Source organism: Lissotriton vulgaris, chromosome 7, assembly GCF_964263255.1.
Source record: "Lissotriton vulgaris chromosome 7, aLisVul1.2, whole genome shotgun sequence".
NCBI lineage: Eukaryota > Metazoa > Chordata > Amphibia > Caudata > Salamandridae > Lissotriton > Lissotriton vulgaris.
Window position 1 is genome coordinate 1,293,087,173 of NC_141695.1, and position 24,016 is coordinate 1,293,111,188.

General features: G+C 46.0%; 1 protein-coding gene across 1 annotated transcript in view; it reads right to left on the minus strand.

Moving 5' to 3' along the window:
* LOC147703523 (membrane-spanning 4-domains subfamily A member 4A-like) overlaps positions 1-24,016 on the minus strand; it is a 294,683-nt gene that overhangs the window by 54,386 nt on the left and 216,281 nt on the right. Inside the window, exon 4 of the mRNA XM_086931889.1 lies at positions 18,108-18,272. Coding sequence (XP_086788015.1) covers positions 18,108-18,272 — 165 coding nt within the window. The remainder of the gene's footprint in view (positions 1-18,107; positions 18,273-24,016) is intronic.

The window sequence follows — 24,016 nt, forward strand, 5'->3', positions numbered from 1 at the left end:
GAATCTAGGCAATAATGGCGGGTACAGGCATGTACTGACCACCATGTAGCTGCTTTACAAATCTAAGAGATTGGAATATTACGAAGGAGAGTGGTAGTGGAAGCTTTCCCTCTAGTAGAGTGTGCATGAGGTCTATCCTGTAAACTCTTATTAGCTAATTGGTAGGACAGAGCTACATAGGAGACGATCCATCGAGAAATTGATCTTTTTGAGGCTGACAGAACGGTATTAGTTGACCAATAATTCACAAAGAGCCAGTCAGACTTCCTAAGTGGAAGGGTTTTTGCCAGGTAAAATTTCAGAACCCTCCGGAGATCGAGAGAGTGTAAAGACCTCTCCGGGGGAGTTGAAGGCTGAGGAAAAAAATAGGCAGGGTGATAATACTGATTAATATGAAAGTCTGAGACTACCTTAGGCAGGAAGCCTGAATGTGTCATGAAACACTGTGTAATTTGAATTTGTGGCATGAAACACTGTGTAATTTTCCCTACAACACAAGGCCTGGATTTCGCTAACCCTACAGGCAGAGGTGATAGCCACCAAAAAGGTAGCTTTCCAGGTCAAGTGCTGCAAAGAAGCCTCATGGATAGGCTCGAAGGGAGCACCCATCAATTTAGTGAGTACAATGGTAAGCTCCTAGGGAGGGGAGGGGGACCTCACTGGTGGAAAAACTTTCTTAACCCCCTCCAAGAAATCTTTGACCACAGGCATAAGGAAGAATGAGGTCTGAGAAGGCGACTTCCTATAGGCTGTGATTGCCGCTAAGTGAACCCTGATGGAGAGGTACTTCAGGCCTGACCTTGCCAAATGTAATAGGGAGGGTAGAATCACCTGCTCCAGACCGTGGATAGGATCAAGAGAATTGTCAAGGCACCAAATGAAAAATCTCTTCCACCTTAAAGCATAAGATTTACTAGTGGAGGGTCTCTTGGCCTCCTTAAGAATGTTCATGCAGTCTGCAGAAAGGTCTAGGTGGCCATATTAGATGACCTCTGGAGCCATGCCGTCAATCAAAGGGAAGGAAGATTGGGGTGAAACACCCTCTGTCAGTGTCAAGGCCACTCCTCTGTTTTCATGTGATGCCAAAAGGAGTCCACCTCCAGACTTCCCCAACTCTGGATATAACCAACTCAGAGTAGTAAGGTAGTCAGGCGAGGGAAAAAAATGGATGAGTGAAGAACCAGTGGGAAGTGGGAGACCTGCAACAAAAGAATACAATTTTAATACATATCCTGTCAATGCTTACTACTCTCATATGATCTCACTAGAACTCACTAGTACCTTTCCACGGTAAACAACCTTTACGACGCAACTTTTACAACGCAGTGCCTTTACAACGCGGTATTTAAAACGAATACCATTACATCGCATTGCGCTGGGGGGCGCTCTAGGATAGGGAATAAGTTTCATTTACTATCCAACACCTTCCCTAGTGTCCACGGGGACTGGAGTTGGAATAGTAAATTAAACTATTCACTATCCAGCACCCCAAAGCTCTATGCGTTGTAAATACCGCGTTGTAAAGACATGCATGGTAAAAGTATGCGTTGTAACGTCATACATCCCCTTTCCACTGGCCGCAGAATTCTGTAGCTTTACATATATGACTGTGGGACATCAGCTTCTGACTTGGAGCTTTCCTACAACGATAAACCACACTGTTAAATATTCCACTCCACTAGCATACTCCTACCCAATAAGGAACAAGGGTTGGTATCATACATACCCCTCAAACACTCATCCAGATCACAACTGAAAAACCAGCTCCCAAAACAGGGCTTCCTTCCCATTCATAAACAAGATATAAATGAGCCCAAGGATATGTACTGTTCTGCTCCAGAGTACGAGTTTGAAATGAGGCAACAAAGATAATAAACTCAGGGTCCTTTGAAGGAGTGGGTTTTCTCCTTGAGTGTTAAGAACAACAAAATCAACAGGCGCTTCCTATAGCGTGGGACGTAGAAGCACACAGCTCCTGTAGTGCAATTATTTTAGCAGTCTCTCCCAAACGGTAGAAGAATTATCTTACTAAGAAACAAAGAAACTCCAGAAAACGAAGCACTTACTTCAGCGCGAGTTCATGGAATCAAAAAATGTCGTACAGAATAGAAAACAGGTTAGCACTTCCCTCAGTGATTGCAGTCTGCAAGGCTACTCAGAAGGGTTGAAGAGCGCTTATCTCAGCCCGAAGAATACAACAACAACAACAACAACGACTGATTAAATCCACGGCGGGAAAAGGAAAACGAGACCTCCTTCCTTCCCGGGTGTGTATGTGAGTGTCTTTGCACGGCGCTCCCAGCAGCGCCCGAGAGTATCAATCCAGAGGGAGGAAACCAGTGCTTCCCACAGCGTGCGCGAAGGTTCGACGAACAACCTGCAGCACAGCTGGAATCCAAGACAAAAGAGAGCCTCCACGCAACCCGCGTGAGACTCGAAGCAGAAGAACCAGGTACAACGGTAGATTACGCGGGCCACATCCCACACCTTGCTGGATGATATAGACAATGCTCCTCCCCTTCAAGCATTCTGGGATATGTAGTCCAGTACATACACAACAGTGTGTGGTAGGCGCTCTGTAGATCGCTGACTCCCAGTCAGCGCCTGACACCCTCCCCTCGTCCTTGGTCAACAAGTCTGGATGGCAAGGCAGTCTCTGGTTAGGGACCTCCGACAGCTGGAGGAGATCAGGGTACCACCAAAGGCGTAGCCACTCCGGCGCTATCAGGAACATCCTCGAGGTGGTCCCATAGAACTTCTGAATCACCGCTGGGATCAGAGGCAGGGGAGGAAAAGCATACAGCAATGTCTGCGACCAGCTGATCAAAAGTGCGTTCCCCCGTGAACTCTGTTGGGGGAACCTGGACGCGAAGACGGGTCATTTTGCATTTGCCGCGTCTGCGAACAGGTCTATATCTGGTACGCACCAATGTTGAAACACCTCCTGTAAGACCTCTTTGTTGAGCACCCAGTTGCGCGCTTCTACGAAGTCTCTGCTTAGGTCGTCCGCCTGCACATTTAGGATACCTGGTAGGTGAACTGCCACAATGGATAGACCTCTTGCCAGGAGCCAGTTCCAAATGGCTTGAGCTTCCGGAGACAGAACTCGTGAGCTGGTGCCTCCCTGCTTGTTCAGATAGAACATGGTTGATGTGTTGTCCGTCTGAACTTGAATGTAGTTGGTCCGCAGAGAAGGGTAGAGGGATTTGAGAGCCAGATAGACGGCTCGGAGATCCAAGAAGTTGATGTGGTAGCTTCTCTCTACTTCGGTCCAGAGACCTTGTACTTGAAGCTGGTCCATATGAGCACCCCAGCCGTGCGGTGAGGCATTCGTGACCGCTGTCTGTGATGGAGGAGGTCAATGAAATGGGACTCCCTGCAGAAGGTGGGAACGTTTAATTCCCCATCTGATGGAGTCTCTGGCACTTTGATAGAAAGAAACCCGGTCTTCCCAGTACAACTACAAGTAGAAAAATTATGACTACTTAGTTGGATAAGTGTTGGCTGTCTACAGCCGGGACGCCGTGGGCAACAGACTAGGTTTGCCACAGAGGACTCCTCACTAACAAATAATATACGGAAGATACTCTCCCCGCGCCCCGATCTTCTGGACTAGAACCCCTAGCGAAGATTTTTCTCGCTCCTCTGCAGTACATGTAAGTTAAACAACTGCACTTTTTTTACTCTTTTTCCACACACCTTAGCGTGTGTGTTGGATATTATTCACACATGGCACTACTTTTTGCCACTCACTAGTGGTCCTGACGAAAGTCCCGCACACTTTTCTTTTGGGACTGAAACATGTAGACCGCCAACACTTAGCCAACATAAGTAGTCATAATTTTTCTACTTGTAGTTGCATCACATACTTTTATCTCACATCCTGGGCTGCCACGAATAAAAGATTGGGCAAGGATTCCCAGAGGTGCATTTTATTACTCACCTTCATCCACATCACACTATTGCACCACACCTGCTCCGCTGTAGTTAGGCGTTGAAGCACAACCAGGCGGCATTCGGCTGCCTGGTTGGACCCCGATGATGAAGCATGACACCAACCAGGTTGATGTGTGAGGGGTTTATAAACAAAACCCATTGTGCCCAGCTGACAAAGCTCAATTTACAAGTGACTTGGAATATCATCTAATATTCCTCTACTTCCACACAGTGGGCCAGTCCAATTTGTTTTCATGATTACACATCTGGGGATGGGACTCGCCCCTCAAAACCCTCGCTCTGATTACCCTACATGAAAGTAAGCGTCATGCAGGTCGATGGCACACATCCCGTCTCCCTGATGAAGATGCGGAAAGATCTGGTGCAGGGCTAGCATACAGATTTTTTCTTTCTTGATAAACCTGTTCAGCAGACTTAGGTCGAGGATAGGTCTGTACTCCTTGGCTACTCCTCGTTTTTGGACAAGAAAGTAGCAGGAGTATACTCCTTGATTTCTTCGCATGGGTGGGACCTCCTCTATGGCCTTTTTTCTGAGAAGGACAGAAACTTCGTCCTTGAGCAGTTGACTGTGGAATGGAGGAAGGTGCTTGAGTTGAGGAAATACCTGCGGAGGGGGGACTTGAACCTCAGTAAGTAACCATGCTGCACAATACTCAGCACCCATCTGTCCTTTGTTATGGATCTCCACTCTTCCAGGTGACGAGCTACACTCCCTGCCACCGGAGTGGCGAACAGTTGAGGAGGAAGCAACAATTCAGAGATTGGGAGGCTGCTTGGAGGTGGACTGCTGTTTGTTGTTATTCCCTCTGCCTCTGCCAGGGAGTCTCTGCTGGAACTGAGATCTTTGCTGTGTTTGGGATGACAACTGAGGGGTTTGAACCCTCTGCTGGGACGATTGCTTCTCACCCTGATGGAAGCGCTTCTTAAACTCTTTACGTTTTTCCAAACCCACAGCTTTAACCGTGGTTATTTCCTCTTTCATCTTAGACATCTCGTCGTCAGCGTGAGACACATACAGAGATGTACCAATTAAAAGGAAGGTTCAGCATCTTCTTTTGAGCATCTGGCTTGAGGCCTGTGAGGCGGAGCCAAGTCAAACGTCGAGAGCAGATTCCATGTGAGTAGCCATGAGCCGCGAGGTTGGACGCATCCGCTGCGGCACTGATGACCTGGTTGGCTACGAGCCCTCCCTCCTGTAGGATCTCAGCGAAGTCCTGCCAGTCTTCCTTAGGAAGCTTGTCAGTGAAACGAGTGAGGGAGTCCCAGAGCGATCTGTCGTACCTCCCGAGCAAGGCAGAGGCACTGGCAACCTTCATATACGAAGCCGAAGTGTTGCATATTTTTCTCCCGTACGATTCCATCTGCTTACTATCCTTCTCCGGGGGCACCGAGAATGAGGTTGAAGCAGAGTGAGATTTCATGACAGCCGCCACGATGACTGAAACAGCTGGTGGATCCATCCTGAGGAACAAGGGATCCTCTGCAGGACGCTTATACTTCTTGGCGATTCTGGATGGTACAGAACCCACCGTCGCAGGAGTAAGGAAGGTAGAGAACAGCCGTTCTATGAATTCGGGCACCAGAGGCAGCAGAAGTCTGGGGGCTGTTCGGTGATGCAGGGTGTCAAAGATTACTGAAGTGGGAGCCACCGGGGTATGCAGAGAGATGTTAAGTTTCTTAGCCCCCCTACCCAGAACGTCCGTAAAGGTGGCGATATCGTCTATGGGTGAGGCTTGTGAAGGCGGTGTGGAGGAGAAGGTCGGAGAATAGTCCAAGACCGTTGATCTTGTAGAAGAGGACCATGTCGGAGAACTTGTGCGCCTTCTTTTATGGGGCCTGTCATGATGACGGCTGTGCCGACCCCTGGTTCTAGACCGATGTCTAGAAGGAGATCTTGGCCTGGGGGTGATCTTGGCCTGGTAGGTGTTCTCGACCTGGCAGGAGATCTTGACCTGGCAGGAGATCTTGACCTTGCTGGAGATCGTGGCCTCCGAGGAGGAGACTTTAATGGTCTGACTGGAGTGCTTGTCCTTGGACCGGATGGGGAGTATGTGCGGGAGTAATCCGAGCCCGGACTACTGTGACCGCCCGATACAGCACCCTGTGGTCGGCGAGGAGACACACGGCGTGATTTGTCCGCAGGCCTGGGGGAGACTTCTGGAGAGATCTCCACAATATTCAGCCCAGGCGATGATGATCGATCCCCTGATGACCCTCTGGACCCAGGATCTGATCGCCCCGGTGACTCCACAATAACCGTGACTTCTTCTCTCGACGTCGTGAGCTTCGACGTGGATGTCGTTTGAGTGACCATTGGTGCCGAGCGAGACCTTGATGATCTCGACGTCGATCGTCCACGCTGTGGTGACCTCAACTGCAATCTTCGACGTTGAGTTGGTGACCTGGAATGCGATCTACCTCGACGTCGTGTCGACGGCGACTCTTCATGCCGAGTCGACGACGGTCTTCCACGACATCGTGGTGACGGCGACCCTTCATGCCGTTGCCTCGATGTCGATCTCCTCAACGTCGAATGGTGGGATCTGGACGATCCTCTCAAAGGCGGCAAGCCAACTGGCGGCGATAAGGTAGCCATCATTATTCTCGACACTGACCCCTTCGAGGGTGGCATAGAGTGTCTCGACATTGACAGAATCCTCGACGGAGACTTGGACTTTCCAGCAGCCACAGACTTCGAGCCCGAAGTGTGGTGCCTCGACGCCGACTTACTTGGGTGCGGCGGAGACTCTCGACGTCGCAATGGTGTTCCTGAAGAGTGTCTAGGCCTCTTCGACGGCGACTTCCACGGTAACTCCTGTCCTTCCTTCCTCTTCCTGGGGGCAGGAGAAGCGGAATATCGCAGTTTTTTGCCATGCTTGCTGGAAGACGACGTCTTGGTGCCTCAATGGCCACCCACCTGATGACTCTTGTCCTTCAGATTTTAACAAAGGGGGGAGAGAGAGAGTCAGTGGATTCGGTCTCCCTAGTTATATAAATAAACAAAGTAGAATCCACTCAGAGTGGTGGTGATCCCTAAAGTGATGGGGAACACACAATGTTGTTTAAATGCCCCTCACACACCAACAGGCCCCTTGGTGTCATGCTTCATCATCGGGGCCTTCGCACCCCTCTACGGGATGCGGCGTGCTACGACTCGCGGATGCGCAGGAGCACTCGAAAGTGAACTATGTGAGGGGGTGTGTTACCAGAGTGTGAGTGAGGTGAGGTGAAAAAGTGAATGGTTAAAAAATACCTGGCACGTGGGAGAAAAATTAATTTTTATTAGATCCCCGGCTGGTATTGTTAAAAGAAGTGCAAGGCGTGGTTGTATAGATACGTATTAGGGTATCGTAACCACTATACAAAGTGTCAACATGTTTCGGAGCTCGGGGGCTCCTTCTTCAGGACAAGGATAGGCACTTACCCTCCCCTTACTCACATGTAAATGTAAAAGTGTATAAAAAATATAAAATTACTACAATGTGTAATGTTCCTAACTATGTTATATATGTTAGTGAATATAGTTGCGCCCAGTTGGCGATAGAACCTGTGGAGAGAAAGCACAGATAAACACATTGATCTATAATGTACAGACCAGTGGAGAAGAAAAAAGCTTCTCTGAATACAACAAGGTCAACCCAAAAATAATGGAACCCTGTACGGAATAAAAACACAAATGGACATAGCACAGCACTTACAGACATATATACAAAACACAGAATTACTCTCTGCTCTGATGGAAAGAGAGCAAAAAGTAGGTAAGATAGGGCTTACTTAAATTCTCAAATATAAGACCTCATGAGCCTATGCGTGTTATTGGGGAATCCTTCCTTTCTGCTCAGAAAATGACCTATAAAACATTAATATATGGGATTCAGTTGAAAATAGGTACCAAATGCACCAAAACGACAGAAAACTGCTCCTTTTTCTGACCCAAACTCACGGTTACTGCAATGACTAGTCGCCTGCCTTCCCTCAACGCTGCTCCGATGAAGTGAGCAAGGACCGCGTCAATTTCCCTTTATATACTCAACCTAGAGGTAATTAGTGATAGTAAATTGAGTAATAAGGCCCGGGGAATGCCCAAATACGGAGATCGTAAGCCATGGGAATCCGGTGTTGCGCGATCGGTTTCCACTAACTGACGCGCATGCCCATACCAGCTTTTGAAAGCGCATGCGCGGCACAAAGAGCGACCGCGCATGCGTGAACACAGGGGCACTACGCCGCTAGTGACAGAATGCATGCGGTGGAAAGGGGTGTACAGAGAGCATGCGCGCTGGGACTGATAATGGAAACAGGCATGTTAGCGTGCTAAATATAAAGATATATTACGCTGGGACTGATAATGAAAACAGGCATGCTGGCGTGCTAAATATAAAGAGGGAAGGCGACCTAGTTTCTTAAAAACTCAGGAAGCTGGTGATGGAAATGGACACGCATATGTTTTAAAGTTAAGGAGACAACATGGCTTATTAACTGCTCAGGAAAAGTTTCATAAAACAGCGCACCGTGTATAAAGTAAATGGGGAGGGCGTGGCTATAGTAATGGGGAGAATAATTCGCTCGATGAGCTTATTATCATAGGGAACCCAGGTTGTAGTTAGAAAAGGTCCCTATTGGCTAAATCCTTAACTCATCTATTTGCATGGGTACTGATTGAAGAAAAAGCGCAGTGGGACTGACTCTATGGAGACAATAAAACCAAAAGGTAATGATTTAAGATGCGACCCAAAACATGCAGGATGTCAAGTACACTGACCGAATACAGTTTATCTCAAGAGATTCCAAGGAATGGAATCATTAAGCCCAGTGGTGTCGGTTCCAAGCCGGAACACCCACCGTTGTTCTTTTTCCAGAAGGCCCATTTCTGAGGGCAGTTGTTCTATTACTGTCCACTGTAACTCATTGACACAGTGTTGGTGTTCAATAAAGTGGGCTGACATTTTTGTTGTAAGTTTTTTGCACCTGATGTTACTTTTGTGCTCATTGAGTCTCACTTTCACTGGTCTTGTAGTCATTCCCACATATTCTTTTCCACATGGACACGTGATCAAGTATACAACATTCTTGCTGTTGCAATTAGTAAACACACGTTGCTCCCACTGTGTCCCATTTGAAAAAGTCAGAGTCAAGCTTTTTTTGGTGAGATGGCAATTGTTACAGTTGCCACACGGATGGTGGCCATGTATGCCCTGCAGTCTTGGCTGGTCACTTTTTGTAGGGGGTGGTCTTGTGTGAACGAGCATGTCTCTCAAGTTCTTGCCCCTTCTGTGTGCGAACAGCGGCTTCTCCAGTGTTAGACCGCCACTTGTCAAAGTGCGCCAGTGCTTGTTGACCAGTTTTGTAACTTGGTTTGTTACTGGGCTATATGTGGTGACACATACTGTTCTCTCCCCTGCATTATCGCTCCGTGGATTATCCTCCAGGAGGGCCTCACGGTTGTTATTTCTAGCCCTTTTCAACGCTTTTTGGATCACAGTTTCTGTATATTTTCTCTGTCTCAGTTTCAAACTGAGGTCCTTGGCCTGAGATTTGTATTTCGCAATGTCACTACAATTCCGACGTAAACGCAGGAACTGTCCGTAGGGTAGATTCTCCCTCAGATGACGCGGATGAAAGCTGTCAAATCTGAGGAGACAATTCCTGGCCGTCGGTTTGAAGTGGGTCTCTGTTTTAAGTATACCTGCTTCATGATAGATGTTTAAGTCCAAGAAAACCATGCTCTTATTTGACACCTGGTGTGTAAAACTGAGAAATGCATTCTGGTTGTTAAGCCAGTGAGTGAACTCAGATACCGTGGTCTCATCTCCTTCCCAGATAACCAAGATGTCGTCAATGTACCTTCGCCAGGTGCGAATCCTCGCCCTGTGTGGATTGTCTGGATGGAGAATTTTTGTAGATTCCAGATGATGGACATATAGTCCGGCCAGGCTCGGGGCAAAAGTACTGCCCATGCTGGTCCCATGTTTCTGCCAGAAAAGAGTGCCCTCATACTCGAAAAAGTTTTTTGTGAGGGCAAGTGAGATACATTCCAATACTAGGCTCCGCGGGGTGTGGTATTCCCAATTCGTAGAGTGCAGTACCTCCTCAATAATTTGCAAGGTCTCATCATGTGGGAGGCTCGTATAGAGGCTCTCCACATCCAGGCTGAGGAGCATCTGGGAGGTGGGATCAAAAGTCTGGTTATGTAACAGTTGGAGTACTGCTTTTGTATCTCTCAGATACGTGTCAGTGGCTTGTACAATGGGTCTCAGAAAGGCATCGGCAAACTTGGACAGTGGTTCCAAAATAGATGAGATGCCGGATACAATGGGGCGACCCGGAGGGTTTTCGAGGTTTTTATGCACTTTTGGGATTGTGTAAAAATATGGAATGCGTGGATTCCTCTGTATCAAAAACTCGGACTCCTTCTTGGTTATCCAATCGTGTGCAAGAGCCTCTTCCACCATGCCACCTATTTGTACTCGTAGTGACTCAGTGGGGTCTTCAGTTAGGATCTGGTAATTCCTATTATCGGAGAGAAGCCTCCTGCATTCTTTGTCATAGGCTGGGGTGGTTTGGATAACCACAGCCCCATCCTTGTCAGCGGGTTTTATGGTAAGGTTCTTATTCAACCTCAATTCCTTAATTGCCTCATTTTCCATTCTGGTCATATTCTGAAAAACCCTTTGTTTATTTTCCAAACATTTCAATTCTTGCATTATGGCTTTTTCAAAGGCCAATACCTCAACCGGGAGTTGGTGATCCAGCGGTGTAAAGGTTGACCTAGGTTTTAAACCTGTGTCTGAGGTCTCTGTAGATGGTTCCTTATCTTTGAAGAAAGCCCGCAGCTTAATGGTTCTGATAAAGTCCTGCATTTCTTTATGCAGTAGAAAAATGTCAGGTTTATTTGTGGGGACATATCCCAAACCTTTATTGAGTACCTCTCTCTGCAGATCAGTAAGGGGCCATGGGGTTATATTAATGACTAGGTCCCCCTGTTGCTCGCTGAAGCCTGATTCGCTGTCATACTCCTCGTCAACACCCGTGGGTCTGCCTCCTCTGTGGGATGCCAATTGACGTTGTTGCCCTTCTTGTTCCTCCCCCTGCGGGATCCCTGGCCCCAGGGCAGTACTTTTGCCCCGAGCCTGGCCGGACTATATGTCCATCATCTGGAATCTACAAAAATTCTCCATCCAGACAATCCACACAGGGCGAGGATTCGCACCTGGCGAAGGTACATTGACGACATCTTGGTTATCTGGGAAGGAGATGAGACCACGGTATCTGAGTTCACTCACTGGCTTAACAACCAGAATGCATTTCTCAGTTTTACACACCAGGTGTCAAATAAGAGCATGGTTTTCTTGGACTTAAACATCTATCATGAAGCAGGTATACTTAAAACAGAGACCCACTTCAAACCGACGGCCAGGAATTGTCTCCTCAGATTTGACAGCTTTCATCCGCGTCATCTGAGGGAGAATCTACCCTACGGACAGTTCCTGCGTTTACGTCGGAATTGTAGTGACATTGCGAAATACAAATCTCAGGCCAAGGACCTCAGTTTGAAACTGAGACAGAGAAAATATACAGAAACTGTGATCCAAAAAGCGTTGAAAAGGGCTAGAAATAACAACCGTGAGGCCCTCCTGGAGGATAATCCACGGAGCGATAATGCAGGGGAGAGAACAGTATGTGTCACCACATATAGCCCAGTAACAAACCAAGTTACAAAACTGGTCAACAAGCACTGGCGCACTTTGACAAGTGGCGGTCTAACACTGGAGAAGCCGCTGTTCGCACACAGAAGGGGCAAGAACTTGAGAGACATGCTCGTTCACACAAGACCACCCCCTACAAAAAGTGACCAGCCAAGACTGCAGGGCATACATGGCCACCATCCGTGTGGCAACTGTAACAATTGCCATCTCACCAAAAAAAGCTTGAATCTGACTTTTTCAAATGGGACACAGTGGGAGCAACGTGTGTTTACTAATTGCAACAGCAAGAATGTTGTATACTTGATCACGTGTCCATGTGGAAAAGAATATGTGGGAATGACTACAAGACCAGTGAAAGTGAGACTCAATGAGCACAAAAGTAACATCAGGTGCAAAAAACTTACAACAAAAATGTCAGCCCACTTTATTGAACACCAACACTGTGTCAATGAGTTACAGTGGACAGTAATAGAACAACTGCCCTCAGAAATGGGCCTTCTGGAAAAAGAACAACGGTGGGTGTTCCGGCTTGGAACCGACACCACTGGGCTTAATGATTCCATTCCTTGGAATCTCTTGAGATAAACTGTATTCGGTCAGTGTACTTGACATCCTGCATGTTTTGGGTCGCATCTTAAATCATTACCTTTTGGTTTTATTGTCTCCATAGAGTCAGTCCCACTGCGCTTTTTCTTCAATCAGTACCCATGCAAATAGATGAGTTAAGGATTTAGCCAATAGGGACCTTTTCTAACTACAACCTGGGTTCCCTATGATAATAAGCTCATCGAGCGAATTATTCTCCCCATTACTATAGCCACGCCCTCCCCATTTACTTTATACACGGTGCGCTGTTTTATGAAACTTTTCCTGAGCAGTTAATAAGCCATGTTGTCTCCTTAACTTTAAAACATATGCGTGTCCATTTCCATCACCAGCTTCCTGAGTTTTTAAGAAACTAGGTCGCCTTCCCTCTTTATATTTAGCACGCCAGCATGCCTGTTTTCATTATCAGTCCCAGCGTAATATATCTTTATATTTAGCGTGCTAACATGCCTGTTTCCATTATCAGTCCCAGCGCGCATGCTCTCTGTACACCCCTTTCCACCGCATGCATTCTGTCACTAGCGGCGTAGTGCCCCTGTGTTCACGCATGCGCGGTCGCTCTTTGTGCCGCGCATGCGCTTTCAAAAGCTGGTATGGGCATGCGCTCAGTTAGTGGAAACCGATCGCGCAACACCGGATTCCCATGGCTTACGATCTCCGTATTTGGGCATTCCCCGGGCCTTATTACTCAATTTACTATCACTAATTACCTCTAGGTTGAGTATATAAAGGGAAATTGACGCGGTCCTTGCTCACTTCATCCGAGCCGCGTTGAGGGAAGGCAGGCGACTAGTCATTGCAGTAACCGTGAGTTTGGGTCAGAAAAAGGAGCAGTTTTCTGTCGTTTTGGTGCATTTGGTACCTATTTTCTACTGAATCCCATATATTAATGTTTTATAGGTCATTTTCTGAGCAGAAAGGAAGGATTCCCCAATAACACGCATAGGCTCATGAGGTCTTATATTTGAGAACTTTAAGTAAGCCCTATCTTACCTACTTTTTGCTCTCTTTCCATCAGAGCAGAGAGTAATTCTGTGTTTTGTATATATGTCTGTAAGTGCTGTGCTATGTCCATTTGTGTTTTTATTCCGTACAGGGTTCCATTATTTTTGGGTTGACCTTGTTGTATTCAGAGAAGCTTTTTTCTTCTCCACTGGTCTGTACATTATAGATCAATGTGTTTATCTGTGCTTTCTCTCCACAGGTTCTATCGCCAACTGGGCGCAACTATATTCACTAACATATATAACATAGTTAGGAACATTACACATTGTAGTAATTTTATATTTTTTATACACTTTTACATTTACATGTGAGTAAGGGGAGGGTAAGTGCCTATCCTTGTCCTGAAGAAGGAGCCCCCGAGCTCCGAAACATGTTGACACTTTGTATAGTGGTTACGATACCCTAATACGTATCTATACAACCACGCCTTGCACTTCTTTTAACAATACCAGCCGGGGATCTAATAAAAATTAATTTTTCTCCCACGTGCCAGGTATTTTTTAACCATTCACTTTTTCACCTCACCTCACTCACACTCTGGTAACACACCCCCTCACATAGTTCACTTTCGAGTGCTCCTGCGCATCCGCGAGTCGTAGCACGCCGCATCCCGTAGAGGGGTGCGAAGGCCCCGATGATGAAGCATGACACCAAGGGGCCTGTTGGTGTGTGAGGGGCATTTAAACAACATTGTGTGTTCCCCATCACTTTAGGGATCACCACCACTCTGAGTGGATTCTACTTTGACTCTTGTCCTTCTCCAGCATGGCATGGAGTCTGATCCGTTCTCTGTTGCGAAGGGTCCGCCTAGAGAACTTTTGACAGTGGTAGCACTGGTCAGGGTTGTGTGCAAATGGAAGGCACACAATACACAGCGAGTGTGGGTCTGCCAGTGCCATCTTCTCACAGGAAGGACACTTCCGGAATAAAGCATGCATTCTGACAGAAACATTTGAGAGGAATACCACAAAAAACAAAGCAAAAGCCTTAATAAACAAGAAAATGTCGAATTTGTAGAGAAAAATTCACTTAACCAAACAGTTTCAGTCAAGAACTGAAGAGCTCAAGCTCCAGGATCCTCTCATAAGGAGCCGGGAAAAAGAACTGACCCAACTGCCACCTGTGGTGCATCATGGGAGCAGGGGGTCGCCTTTAGGTCTTAATGGCACGGTACCCCTACTATAATGCCTTAACGGCAAGGTGTCAGTCTTTCTTATGTTTCTTTATACTCTACTGCAGCCTACTGGCAAATGCCTGCAATTACAGGTTTTTTCTATGGCAATAAAGCATTGTTGTATGCAAATGTTCACTGCTCTCTTTCTTCCTTAGGGGTTGGGAGAGTACAGCTGTGTTTATGCAAATCCATGTAATTTTCAGCATCTTTGCCAGTTTGGAAATATTTTAGGCTGCATGTATATGTTTTCACATATGCATATATATATGTATATATATGTATTTTCTATATGCTCCGGGATCCCGCACATGGGCGGGGATTATTCATAGATTATGACTATTGATGAGTATCCCCTAGATGAGAACTTGCTAGTTTCATGCATTTTTTATTTTATGGAAAAGTCACTGGTAAGATAAAAGTAAACCTTAATTTTAAGGCAAGACAGGAGGCTAGCATTATGCATTAATTTGTATTCACTACTTCTAAGCAGATACACGTCAAAGTTCTAGGTTGAAAACTTTGCTATTTGTCCAGGTTTAAAAGTACCAGACTTACTTTCCCTTTTGGCCTGTGCTTGGTGTCCGGACACACTACGGAGTAGCTGTGCCCCTAATCAGTTGCTTCATCATTATCATCATCACTATATGTGAACACATAAAGCAAAGTTGAACACAGTTCATAACAGCTCTCGCCACTTTACTACTTATCCATTATTCGTTTGCTGCTTCTAAGCAGAGAAGTACACCCTTCTATTTCTAGATATTTATGCATGTTTTGAGCTGGTTGGATGCAAAACGTGGCAGTAGCCCAATTTATGTGTTATAGTATTGAAATCAGTGCTCTTGATTGGTTTCATGCCTCAAATCATAAATTTAGAAGGCAGGTATATACAAGTATGAATATATTGTAAATTGTTTTAGCCATGATTTAAGTATTTGTGATGTATGCGGTTTTGAAAAGGAAGATAAACATATGGAATATGAGAATATCTGTTTTTAAAGATATTTTTACCTTTCGATCAAACAGCCATTCAACTGACACGCGAGTAAGGTAATTTGTGATGTATCGCGTGAAAGAGAGAGAGTGTCCATTAAGTTAGGGCAGGTTCGCGCTAAAATGGCTTCAGAGGCACCTTTAGTAGAAAGGGCTATCCTTAAGGCGTTTTTTAAAAGGCAGTGGACCTTATCTTCAAGGATTTACACCATTTTCTAAAGGCGAACAAACTTTCTTGGCATGTACCATTTTTACATGGGAGTTGGACACATTTTTTAATGTGTCTCGTTGCTATGGTATATCCGGTAAAATTACATTGCTTGCTGACTGGGACTGTCACTTGAAGGTTCAGTACAAACAAAGAAAGAAGCGAAGTGTCTGAAAAAATATTTATAATACGAGTTTTGGTAATTAAAATAAGTAATGTTCTTTTGGACAGGTTATTTAGGATTAACTAGATTTAGGAAGCCAAAAGATTACTTATTTTACTGAGAAAAATTACAGTGAAAATAACTATGATTCCTGTAGATGAGCAGGAAGAAATAGTAAAATAATTATTAGACAGGAACAGAAAAGCACAGTTCAACAGACTGTTAAATCTCAGATTAAAGACAATATTGAGAAAATAATTGTAGTGAATGATGAAGATGAAATTTGGTCCTTGTCAGCAGATGAAAATAGTTTAAAAAGGGGGGTCCAGAGGTTAAGAGCATTAAAAAGTGTAAGCACTTATCTGTTCAGGAGGTGTCAGACTTGAAAATATTTGGAGTCCTAGGTGAATCACAAGAGATGATTGTCCAAACTGGCAGAATTTAAAGGCAAGAGTTCCCTGGAAATTTTGGGGTATTCAGTCCTACCTTTAAAAAAGACAAGTAAAAGATGTGGATGAGTATATATCTGGTGTTCTTTGGAACATGCCACAGAATATGTAAAAGAGCACATTAGAAAGAATTTGAAAAGAAGTGTTAAGAGAGCAGAGTGCTCTCTGCCAATTGTTGGTGAGAAATAGGCCATAACACCTAATCTAGACTCTCTACTGATAATTGATCTCTTTAAGGAAAGCAGAGAACCAAGGTAAGGTTTGAACCATTCATTAAAAGAATGTGAATGGTTTTAGATCATTCAACCAGAATATTGAATCTGGTGGCGGACACTTATGTCAAAGGAAGCAATATTAACATTAATCTGTTGAAAGGCTGGTGAAAAGGGGCAATATGTGCTTTTTAGGCAATGCAAACCTTATAGTAAAACAATCTTGATGCATATTAGTCTTAAATTGGGAGTTTGGGCCAAAAAGGAATTAAGCGAAGATGCTTGATACCTTTTGTTGGAGGAAAGTACAGGTAAATTGCTTGGTAGATATGTTTCTGCTTTTACGGCCCTAGACACAGCAAATAATTCAATGCAGAAGGTTTTTGGAGGAAACAATTTGTATGGTAGGGCAAGAAAGGGTAACCTTTCCGCTGTGGATACTTTAAGTCCCAGTACAGTCCGGGGAGGGTAACATTCAGGGGGAATCAAGGAACAGAAGGTTTGGCTTCTTACCCCGGAAAGGAAGCGGAGGAAGATATGTATCTTCAAGATTAAGAAGTCCGAATTCTTCTTATGGACAAGGTGATTATGAGAATTATTTCTTGCTCTACCCTTTGAAGGGAGGGAGGCAGACAGAAACACTTTTCGATTAGTGGAAGGCGATGCCTCAAGATCCATGCGTTCTTGCAATAGTAAAAGTATATATTTTAGATTTTGAGAAAACTTAGAGCTTAATCCCCCATGTCATGTGATCTGCCACAAGTAAAATTTAAAGTTACCTCTTCCTTTCCCTGTCCAGGGCATAGTCTTGATGGCTGTCATGCTAGAGGGTGGGACCAGTCTTCCTGACTGGCAGTCAGCAAAGATGATCAATGGCTAGTTGTATTATTAGTAAAGTGTGCATGTCAGAATGGTCAGGCCCCTTGCTACTTCAAGCTCAGCAGGCGCATTTCAAGCTTTTTGAACCTGTGCTGTATTGAGGAGCTGCTGGGGAACACAGCACAGCCCCACAGTGTCCTTTGGAGCTCATTACAGAGGTCCTGTTGTGCGCTGTCAGCTTTGCCGTACCGAGCTGAGGATGTGGTAAAGTCACCCTGAAGCTCCACTGGAAGCACCTTGGGCTTTATTATAATACAGCACACGTCTAGCAGCATGGCATAAGCACCAGCATGTGGCAATGTGGTAAAAGATACCTTCTGTGCAGCCTCTGACAAAAATGTCCATTTTACTCCCTAAATCACGAATACACTACTGGAGGTCTCACAAGTGAAACATAAAAGTGGAGCTCCTAGCTTAATAGGCAAACCAGACAGACTATAGATACGAATACATTGCAAGTACGATCTCGCTCTATGTTTTGTTCAGGCCAAAGTTGATCAACTTAGCTCTTGTGCACAGTAGTTAGTCTAACGATTCAGGTTCTCCCTTCAATCAATCAATCAGTCAGGGGTTTTTAAAGCACACTACTCACCCATGAGGGTCTGAAGGTTCTGGGGGGTAGGAGGGGGCAGCTCTGGGTCAGCCCTTCGACCCAACAAATAAAACTTAACTGTTAGCATCAAATACAGCCAGTTCCAGCTGATGGGTTGTATTTACCTAACTGTAGGCAACAAGTCGTTAAAAGTAGTACTTACCTGAGTTTGCATGACTTTCTCACACTTTTCTCGCTCGTCATGATACTCGCAAGAGCGCCACCCAAAATAAAAGAATTGGCGTGCTAAAATGTATCCAATGTAGATTAATACTGCAGCCATGGATGTTACAGCACTGATGATGTTCGTCGCGAGGCTGCCTCGTACCTGAAGGAAATAAAATGGCGGAATTTACTTGCTTGGGTTGTTTGTCAAGAGGAAATATTCAGAAATCCTCACTGGCAACTATGGATCCCCCACTCCGAGTCTGGTAGTGAGACCAGCCTCCAAAGGTCCTGAATTTTGAAACATGATTTTAATAGACTGAGACTCACTTTCAAACAATCGCAATGTTTTTATTTAAGCCATACACTCTATATAAACTATCCCATTCACAAAGGCATATTTTTATAAGTATATCAGTCATATCATAAGCAACATCTTAAAACAAAACTTTACGTAAAAACACAAATACGAAAAATCCAAATCATTCATTTAGCTTAACAAATCCAGGGGCTGTTGTGTTGAATGAACTTATGCCTGTAATACACTTGGGGCCAGATGTACGACCCTATTTGTAGCCGCAAACGGGTGATACTCAAGTTTGCGGCTGCAAAAAAGGGTATTAGCATGTACAAATGCTATTTTGAAAGTCAATGACTCGCAAAATAGCATATGCGACTCTGGCTATTAGGAAGGGGCGTCCCTTCCCTTATGGCGATTCCACGTGCTATGTACTAATGTTTTGCCGTCGCATTTGCAGCCGCAAGACACTCGCAGTTTACCACTTACTTCAAATAGGTGGTAAACCTCTTGCAAAGGGGAAGGGGTCCCTGGGGACCCCTTCCCCTTTGTGAGTATGTAGGAAAATATTTTTTAAGACCAGGCAGTGGTCCCAGAGACCACTACCTGCTGTTAAAAAAATGAAACTGAAAAGTTTCATTTTTCTTTTTTAAATGCATCCCATTTTCCTTTAAGAAAAACGGGCTGCATTTAAAAAAACTGCTTAATTCAAAAAAGCAGTCACGGACATTGTGGTCTGCTGACCCCGGCAGGCCACCATCCCTGTGAATGCAAGCCATTCTTAAAGGGGTCGCAAATTGCGCCTGCCTCATTAATATTAACGAGGCATGCAATTTGCGACCCCATTAGGACTCGCAAACACTGTCTGAGACAATGCGGTGCATTCCAATTAGCGAGTCACAAATTGCGAGTCGCAAATGCAGAGCAATTTGTGACTCGCTAATTGGCGAGTCGTACATCTGGCCCATAGAGCCTAATTACGTTGACGATCGGACGAGGATCCATCGACACCATAGCAGAATGGAACCGCCGGACCGTAGATCGGCGGTTCAACCCTCTGAATTTGGATGCGACTGCCATAGGGGCGGTCGGAAACAGCCATTTACCAATAGCAGCTTGAGCAGCAGCTGGAAAAGGGCCAAAGCACAAGCTGCTATTGAAAAAAGGGATGCACCGTGAGGCAGGCACTGGATTGAGGGATGTTTAGGGTGGCATCATAGAGGAGGGTGAGGAGGAAAGAGAACCCTGCTAAGGGGCCCTAAAGTCACTTTCTGCCTGCCTTTTCATGGCTGGCGGACCGCCATGAAAGGGCAGGTGGAAAGCAACATACATCATAAACCCGACGGCGGAGCCGAGGCTGGCTACGCTATCATTATGGGATTACCATTCCACCCACCACTCCGACGGGCTATGTGAGCCTGTCGGAAGCAGAGCAGAATGCCCCCATGGGTTTTCCTCCGACCGCCGGTATTGTTATTAGGTGAATGGACAGAAACCATAGATGTCGGGCAGAAAGCCTCTGCCCAGCCTTTCTGCCCGACATCGTAATCGGGCCCACAGAAGAGCACAAGGAGGCTTGATTACCCCATCCAATTCCCTGTATTTGGAAACAGTGAGTAGATACCCACGGCACAAAACACATCATGCCATGTCAGTGACACAGTAACCATCTGCGATATGTGGAGCCCTTTTCAGATCTTATTAACCAGACCTCAGCATTTCACAATTCTGCACATCGCTTATCCTGCAAAACCTTTAAAGTTTCCTGATGGCAGCAACATGTAAGAAGTAAGGCACAATAATAGAATAACAAGACACAAACCTGCGCGTTCTAGTTCTAGCTTAAGCCTTCAGCTGTTTTTTTGGGGGTTTTTTTGGGAACCTTTATTATTACTTCAAGCAAATACAAATATGGGCCTACAACCATCCCGGCCGGCCGCTAGCCAAGTCATAAGTACAGCAAATCAATGTAGAAAACATAGCAGCCCGAGAACCGGGGTCTAACAAGCGTCCAGGATATGACTCGTATTCAGGCGTAGTGGCCGATATTCAGGATTCATGAAGGTTCATTTTACAATAAAGAAAAACTAAGGATCAATGCAGTACAGTCATACATGGTCCTACAATAACAAGCCTGAATCAGGAAATCCGCAATTATTGCAAACACAATTCAAGTATTGGGGGTAAGGTATAAGAGTCAGGACAAATGTGACCACAAACCCGTTCCATAGCAAGCCGCACCCCCCCCCTCAAAACGAAGCGTACTGTAGGAAACATGAAAAACGGCGACACCAAAAAGGAAGAAAGACAAAAGGGCCATAGAAACAAATAACGGACAAAATAACAATACCCATCCCCCTACCCCACACCCTGCACGCCTGCAGAAGGCCACAGCCTACCCCCCCCCCCAGCAGTGTGCCTGTCGCCCTAAATAAGAGACCCGAAATATAGAAAAAGAGGAGAAAGAAGAAAAGAAGAAAATAAGGTGGAGAAGGGCCCTCGATCTTGCCACTCGGACCCCCCCCCACCCCCGCACCCGGCAAAAATTCTAAAAGCATAATCAGAATATCCATGAAAAACATTAATCACTGAGAGCATCATCAATAAACTCCCCGCCGAATGTCCCCCAAATCACCATCAGCCATCAATAAGTTCACCGGATCTCAGGTGGTATCACCCTTGGCCTTTCTTATCAATAGCACCAACATACGTCCACATATCAATCGGCAGACAGAGCTGCGTGGAGGGTCCAAATGATCCGGGCAGGCCGGCCGTGTTATTACTCCATGGGACTTCAGCAACCAGAACCCAGCCAAATATGTATAGCGGAAATCCATCTGCGTCAGTATCGACACGAAAATATCCTCAAGTCCGAACACAGTCTCACCATCCAAGGAGAAAAAGTCACACCATACGGCAAGCACTGAGACGGCGCCGGGCAGCCCGAGACATGAACCGGCGTTGTTTCCCCATTCGCCGATCAGGTAGAGGCACCGAAAAGTCACTCACGAGTACTATAGAGCTGTCCAAGGCGATCTCATGAGCCGGGTCTTCCGGCGTCTCCACGAACATAGGCGTAGTGGAGCACTCTTCGCTGACATAGAGGCGGGCACGTCGGCGCTTCCTTGAGATCGAAATGTACCCGTGTGGAACGGCGGGACAACAATGGCGGCCATCCTTCTTCCCAGGTCTCGGGCGCTGCGGATCAGGGCCGTATGCAGGGTCTTTAGAGCAGCCAAAATATCTTGGGACGTGGGCTCTTTCCCGTGCCGCCAGACCCCTTAACACTCCCGCACGGCGGCTTTTTCAGCTAGATGTGGTCTGCGTAGGAGGGCAACAGCCGCCATCTTAGCTGATCCGGCCTCGCCCTTCTTCACCTCACCCCGGGACCGGGCCCCACACCAGGGCGCAACAGGATCCACAGTGAGGACCCAGGAAGTCTTGGCAGGCCACCCGGCGAAGAACCACCAAAGGGCTAAACAAAATCGCTGGCGCTCCCCGGGAGCCGCCCGTCGATTCCGGGGGAAGTCTTTAGTTATGCCCGGACACCAGACCAAAAAGGGGCCCAATTTTCACGCACCCCCCTCGATCCTGCTCTGCCACTCAACTCCACGAGGTACTCTGCCAGATGGACTGAGTCGTCACCGTCGCCATCGGCCCAGCAAACCTTCGGCACCCTCCGGCCGACTCCGCACCTCCATCAATGGCCGCTGTTGTGACAGTCGCAGCCGGCTGCTCCTCTCACTCGACACCAGGGTCCCAGCTCCATGAAGGCCGCAGAACAGTCGGGGACATTTCTTCGGGTCTGCCGCACGTAGAAGCCCCAGGAGCAAACGGTAAGTGAAAGTTTTCCTTCGCCTACTTAAATATGCTGTTACAGCTCAAGATAATTGTCAGGATGTATGTGCGGGGTAAGAGGGCTCCCGGAGCCGAGCGTCTATGCGGCCATTTCGGTTGCCGGCTTGGCTCCTCCCCGCTGTTTTAGTGGTCAGTATGTCAGTATGGATTTTGGAACAAGTGTTGAAACGAGAGCATATGGCCTGGCTGGAAAACCTTGAGCTTTCATCCTGCTATTAGGGGTTTGAGACCAGATCTTAGGTGGAAATGCATGAACATTGTCTAAGACTTTATTTTGTCGTATTAATTCAAAATGAATGTAATGCAATGCATGTTTGATTCTGTGTATTTATAACAATTTCCGATGCTTTTACTGGGAATTACTTTATATTTTAAATTGGTGCAAGTGATATTGATGATAGCACTGAGAGGGCTCTGTTCCCTAAATTTAGACTAAACAGGCATTATAAATCACAATAATAATAATAGTGGGAACGGTATGGAGAAGGGTGATGATGCAGAAAATTAGGTTTTTAAGAAAAAATTAGAATTTCTGAACACATCTGTGTCGAATTCTATTAAGACGGTGGCATCATCCTCATTTAAGAATGTAGCCACTAAAGCTGTGGTACTCATAGTACGGCCCATAGGCGTTGTGGTGTAGTGAGCGTGTAAACAGAAGAGGTTGCGTAAACACAAAAGAGGGCCATAGGAGAATAAGACGTTTTGGGTAAAGCCAGCAGTTCCAGGTGGTTGGGTAAAAATAAGTTAGCAAAAGTGAAGAATTACACATATTTTAGAGTAGAATTTGGTGATAAATTAAATTGGAACGAACACATTTTTACAGTATTTTTAAATACCCTGTTAGCTTTGAATGGATTGCGACCTTTGTAACAGTAAATAAGGCTATGACAATGGCACACATATGCTATCTGAAAACGTGGCAGCTGTGTCCTCATTGGCATTATTTCACACACCAACAATAAAACACTTTTGCCCTGCTCTAGATGTAGCAGTAGTGATCTATAAGTCCTCAATGGCGCCATAGAGTGCTGGCAACAGGCGGTATATAAGGGCAGGATGCGGGCGGAGACATTGTTTTCAAAGGCAGCAGAGAGTGCTGGCTGCAGGCGACGTGAGAAGAGTCGGCTGCAGGCAGAGACGCCGTCGCAAAAGGTGGCGGAGAGTACTGGCTGCAGGCGGCATAATATGAGCAGGCTGTGGGTAGAGATGTTAGAGAAGGCAGCAGGAAGCTTTCTAAAAGGCAAAGTAAGAGTCAGCTGTGATTGCTGACTTTTGAAGGGCCTTTGCTTCCCCCCAGCCATGTGTCGTCACAAGGGCTCCAGTAAGCACAGAAGAGCGCCGCTGGTGTGAGAACTTGGGTAATGAAGCTACTATCACGCAGTGGGCTTTTGCTAGTATTTAGGAACAATCTGTTTGTGTCACAATAATACTTACATGACAAAATCAATTGCTTATCAAACTAAATTTACAAGTCTGATTCTCACATTAGGTGGAAATCCCTTAGTGCCAATATCAGCAATACTCCCCATCCCTACCTCAGCAATATCCTGGAGAAATGAACAGACAAGACACCTTCTTTGGGGAGAACATTGCTGCAGGTTCATTTGCATAACAAATATGCCAACATGGTGGGTTATCTTAGAGGCGATCCCAGGGAATGCAGCCCCTCGTCGCATGCCCATCTGATGAGCTGCATTACACCGTGGCCCTAGCCAACCGGTGTTTGCCAGATTTGGGGGAGGGGATAG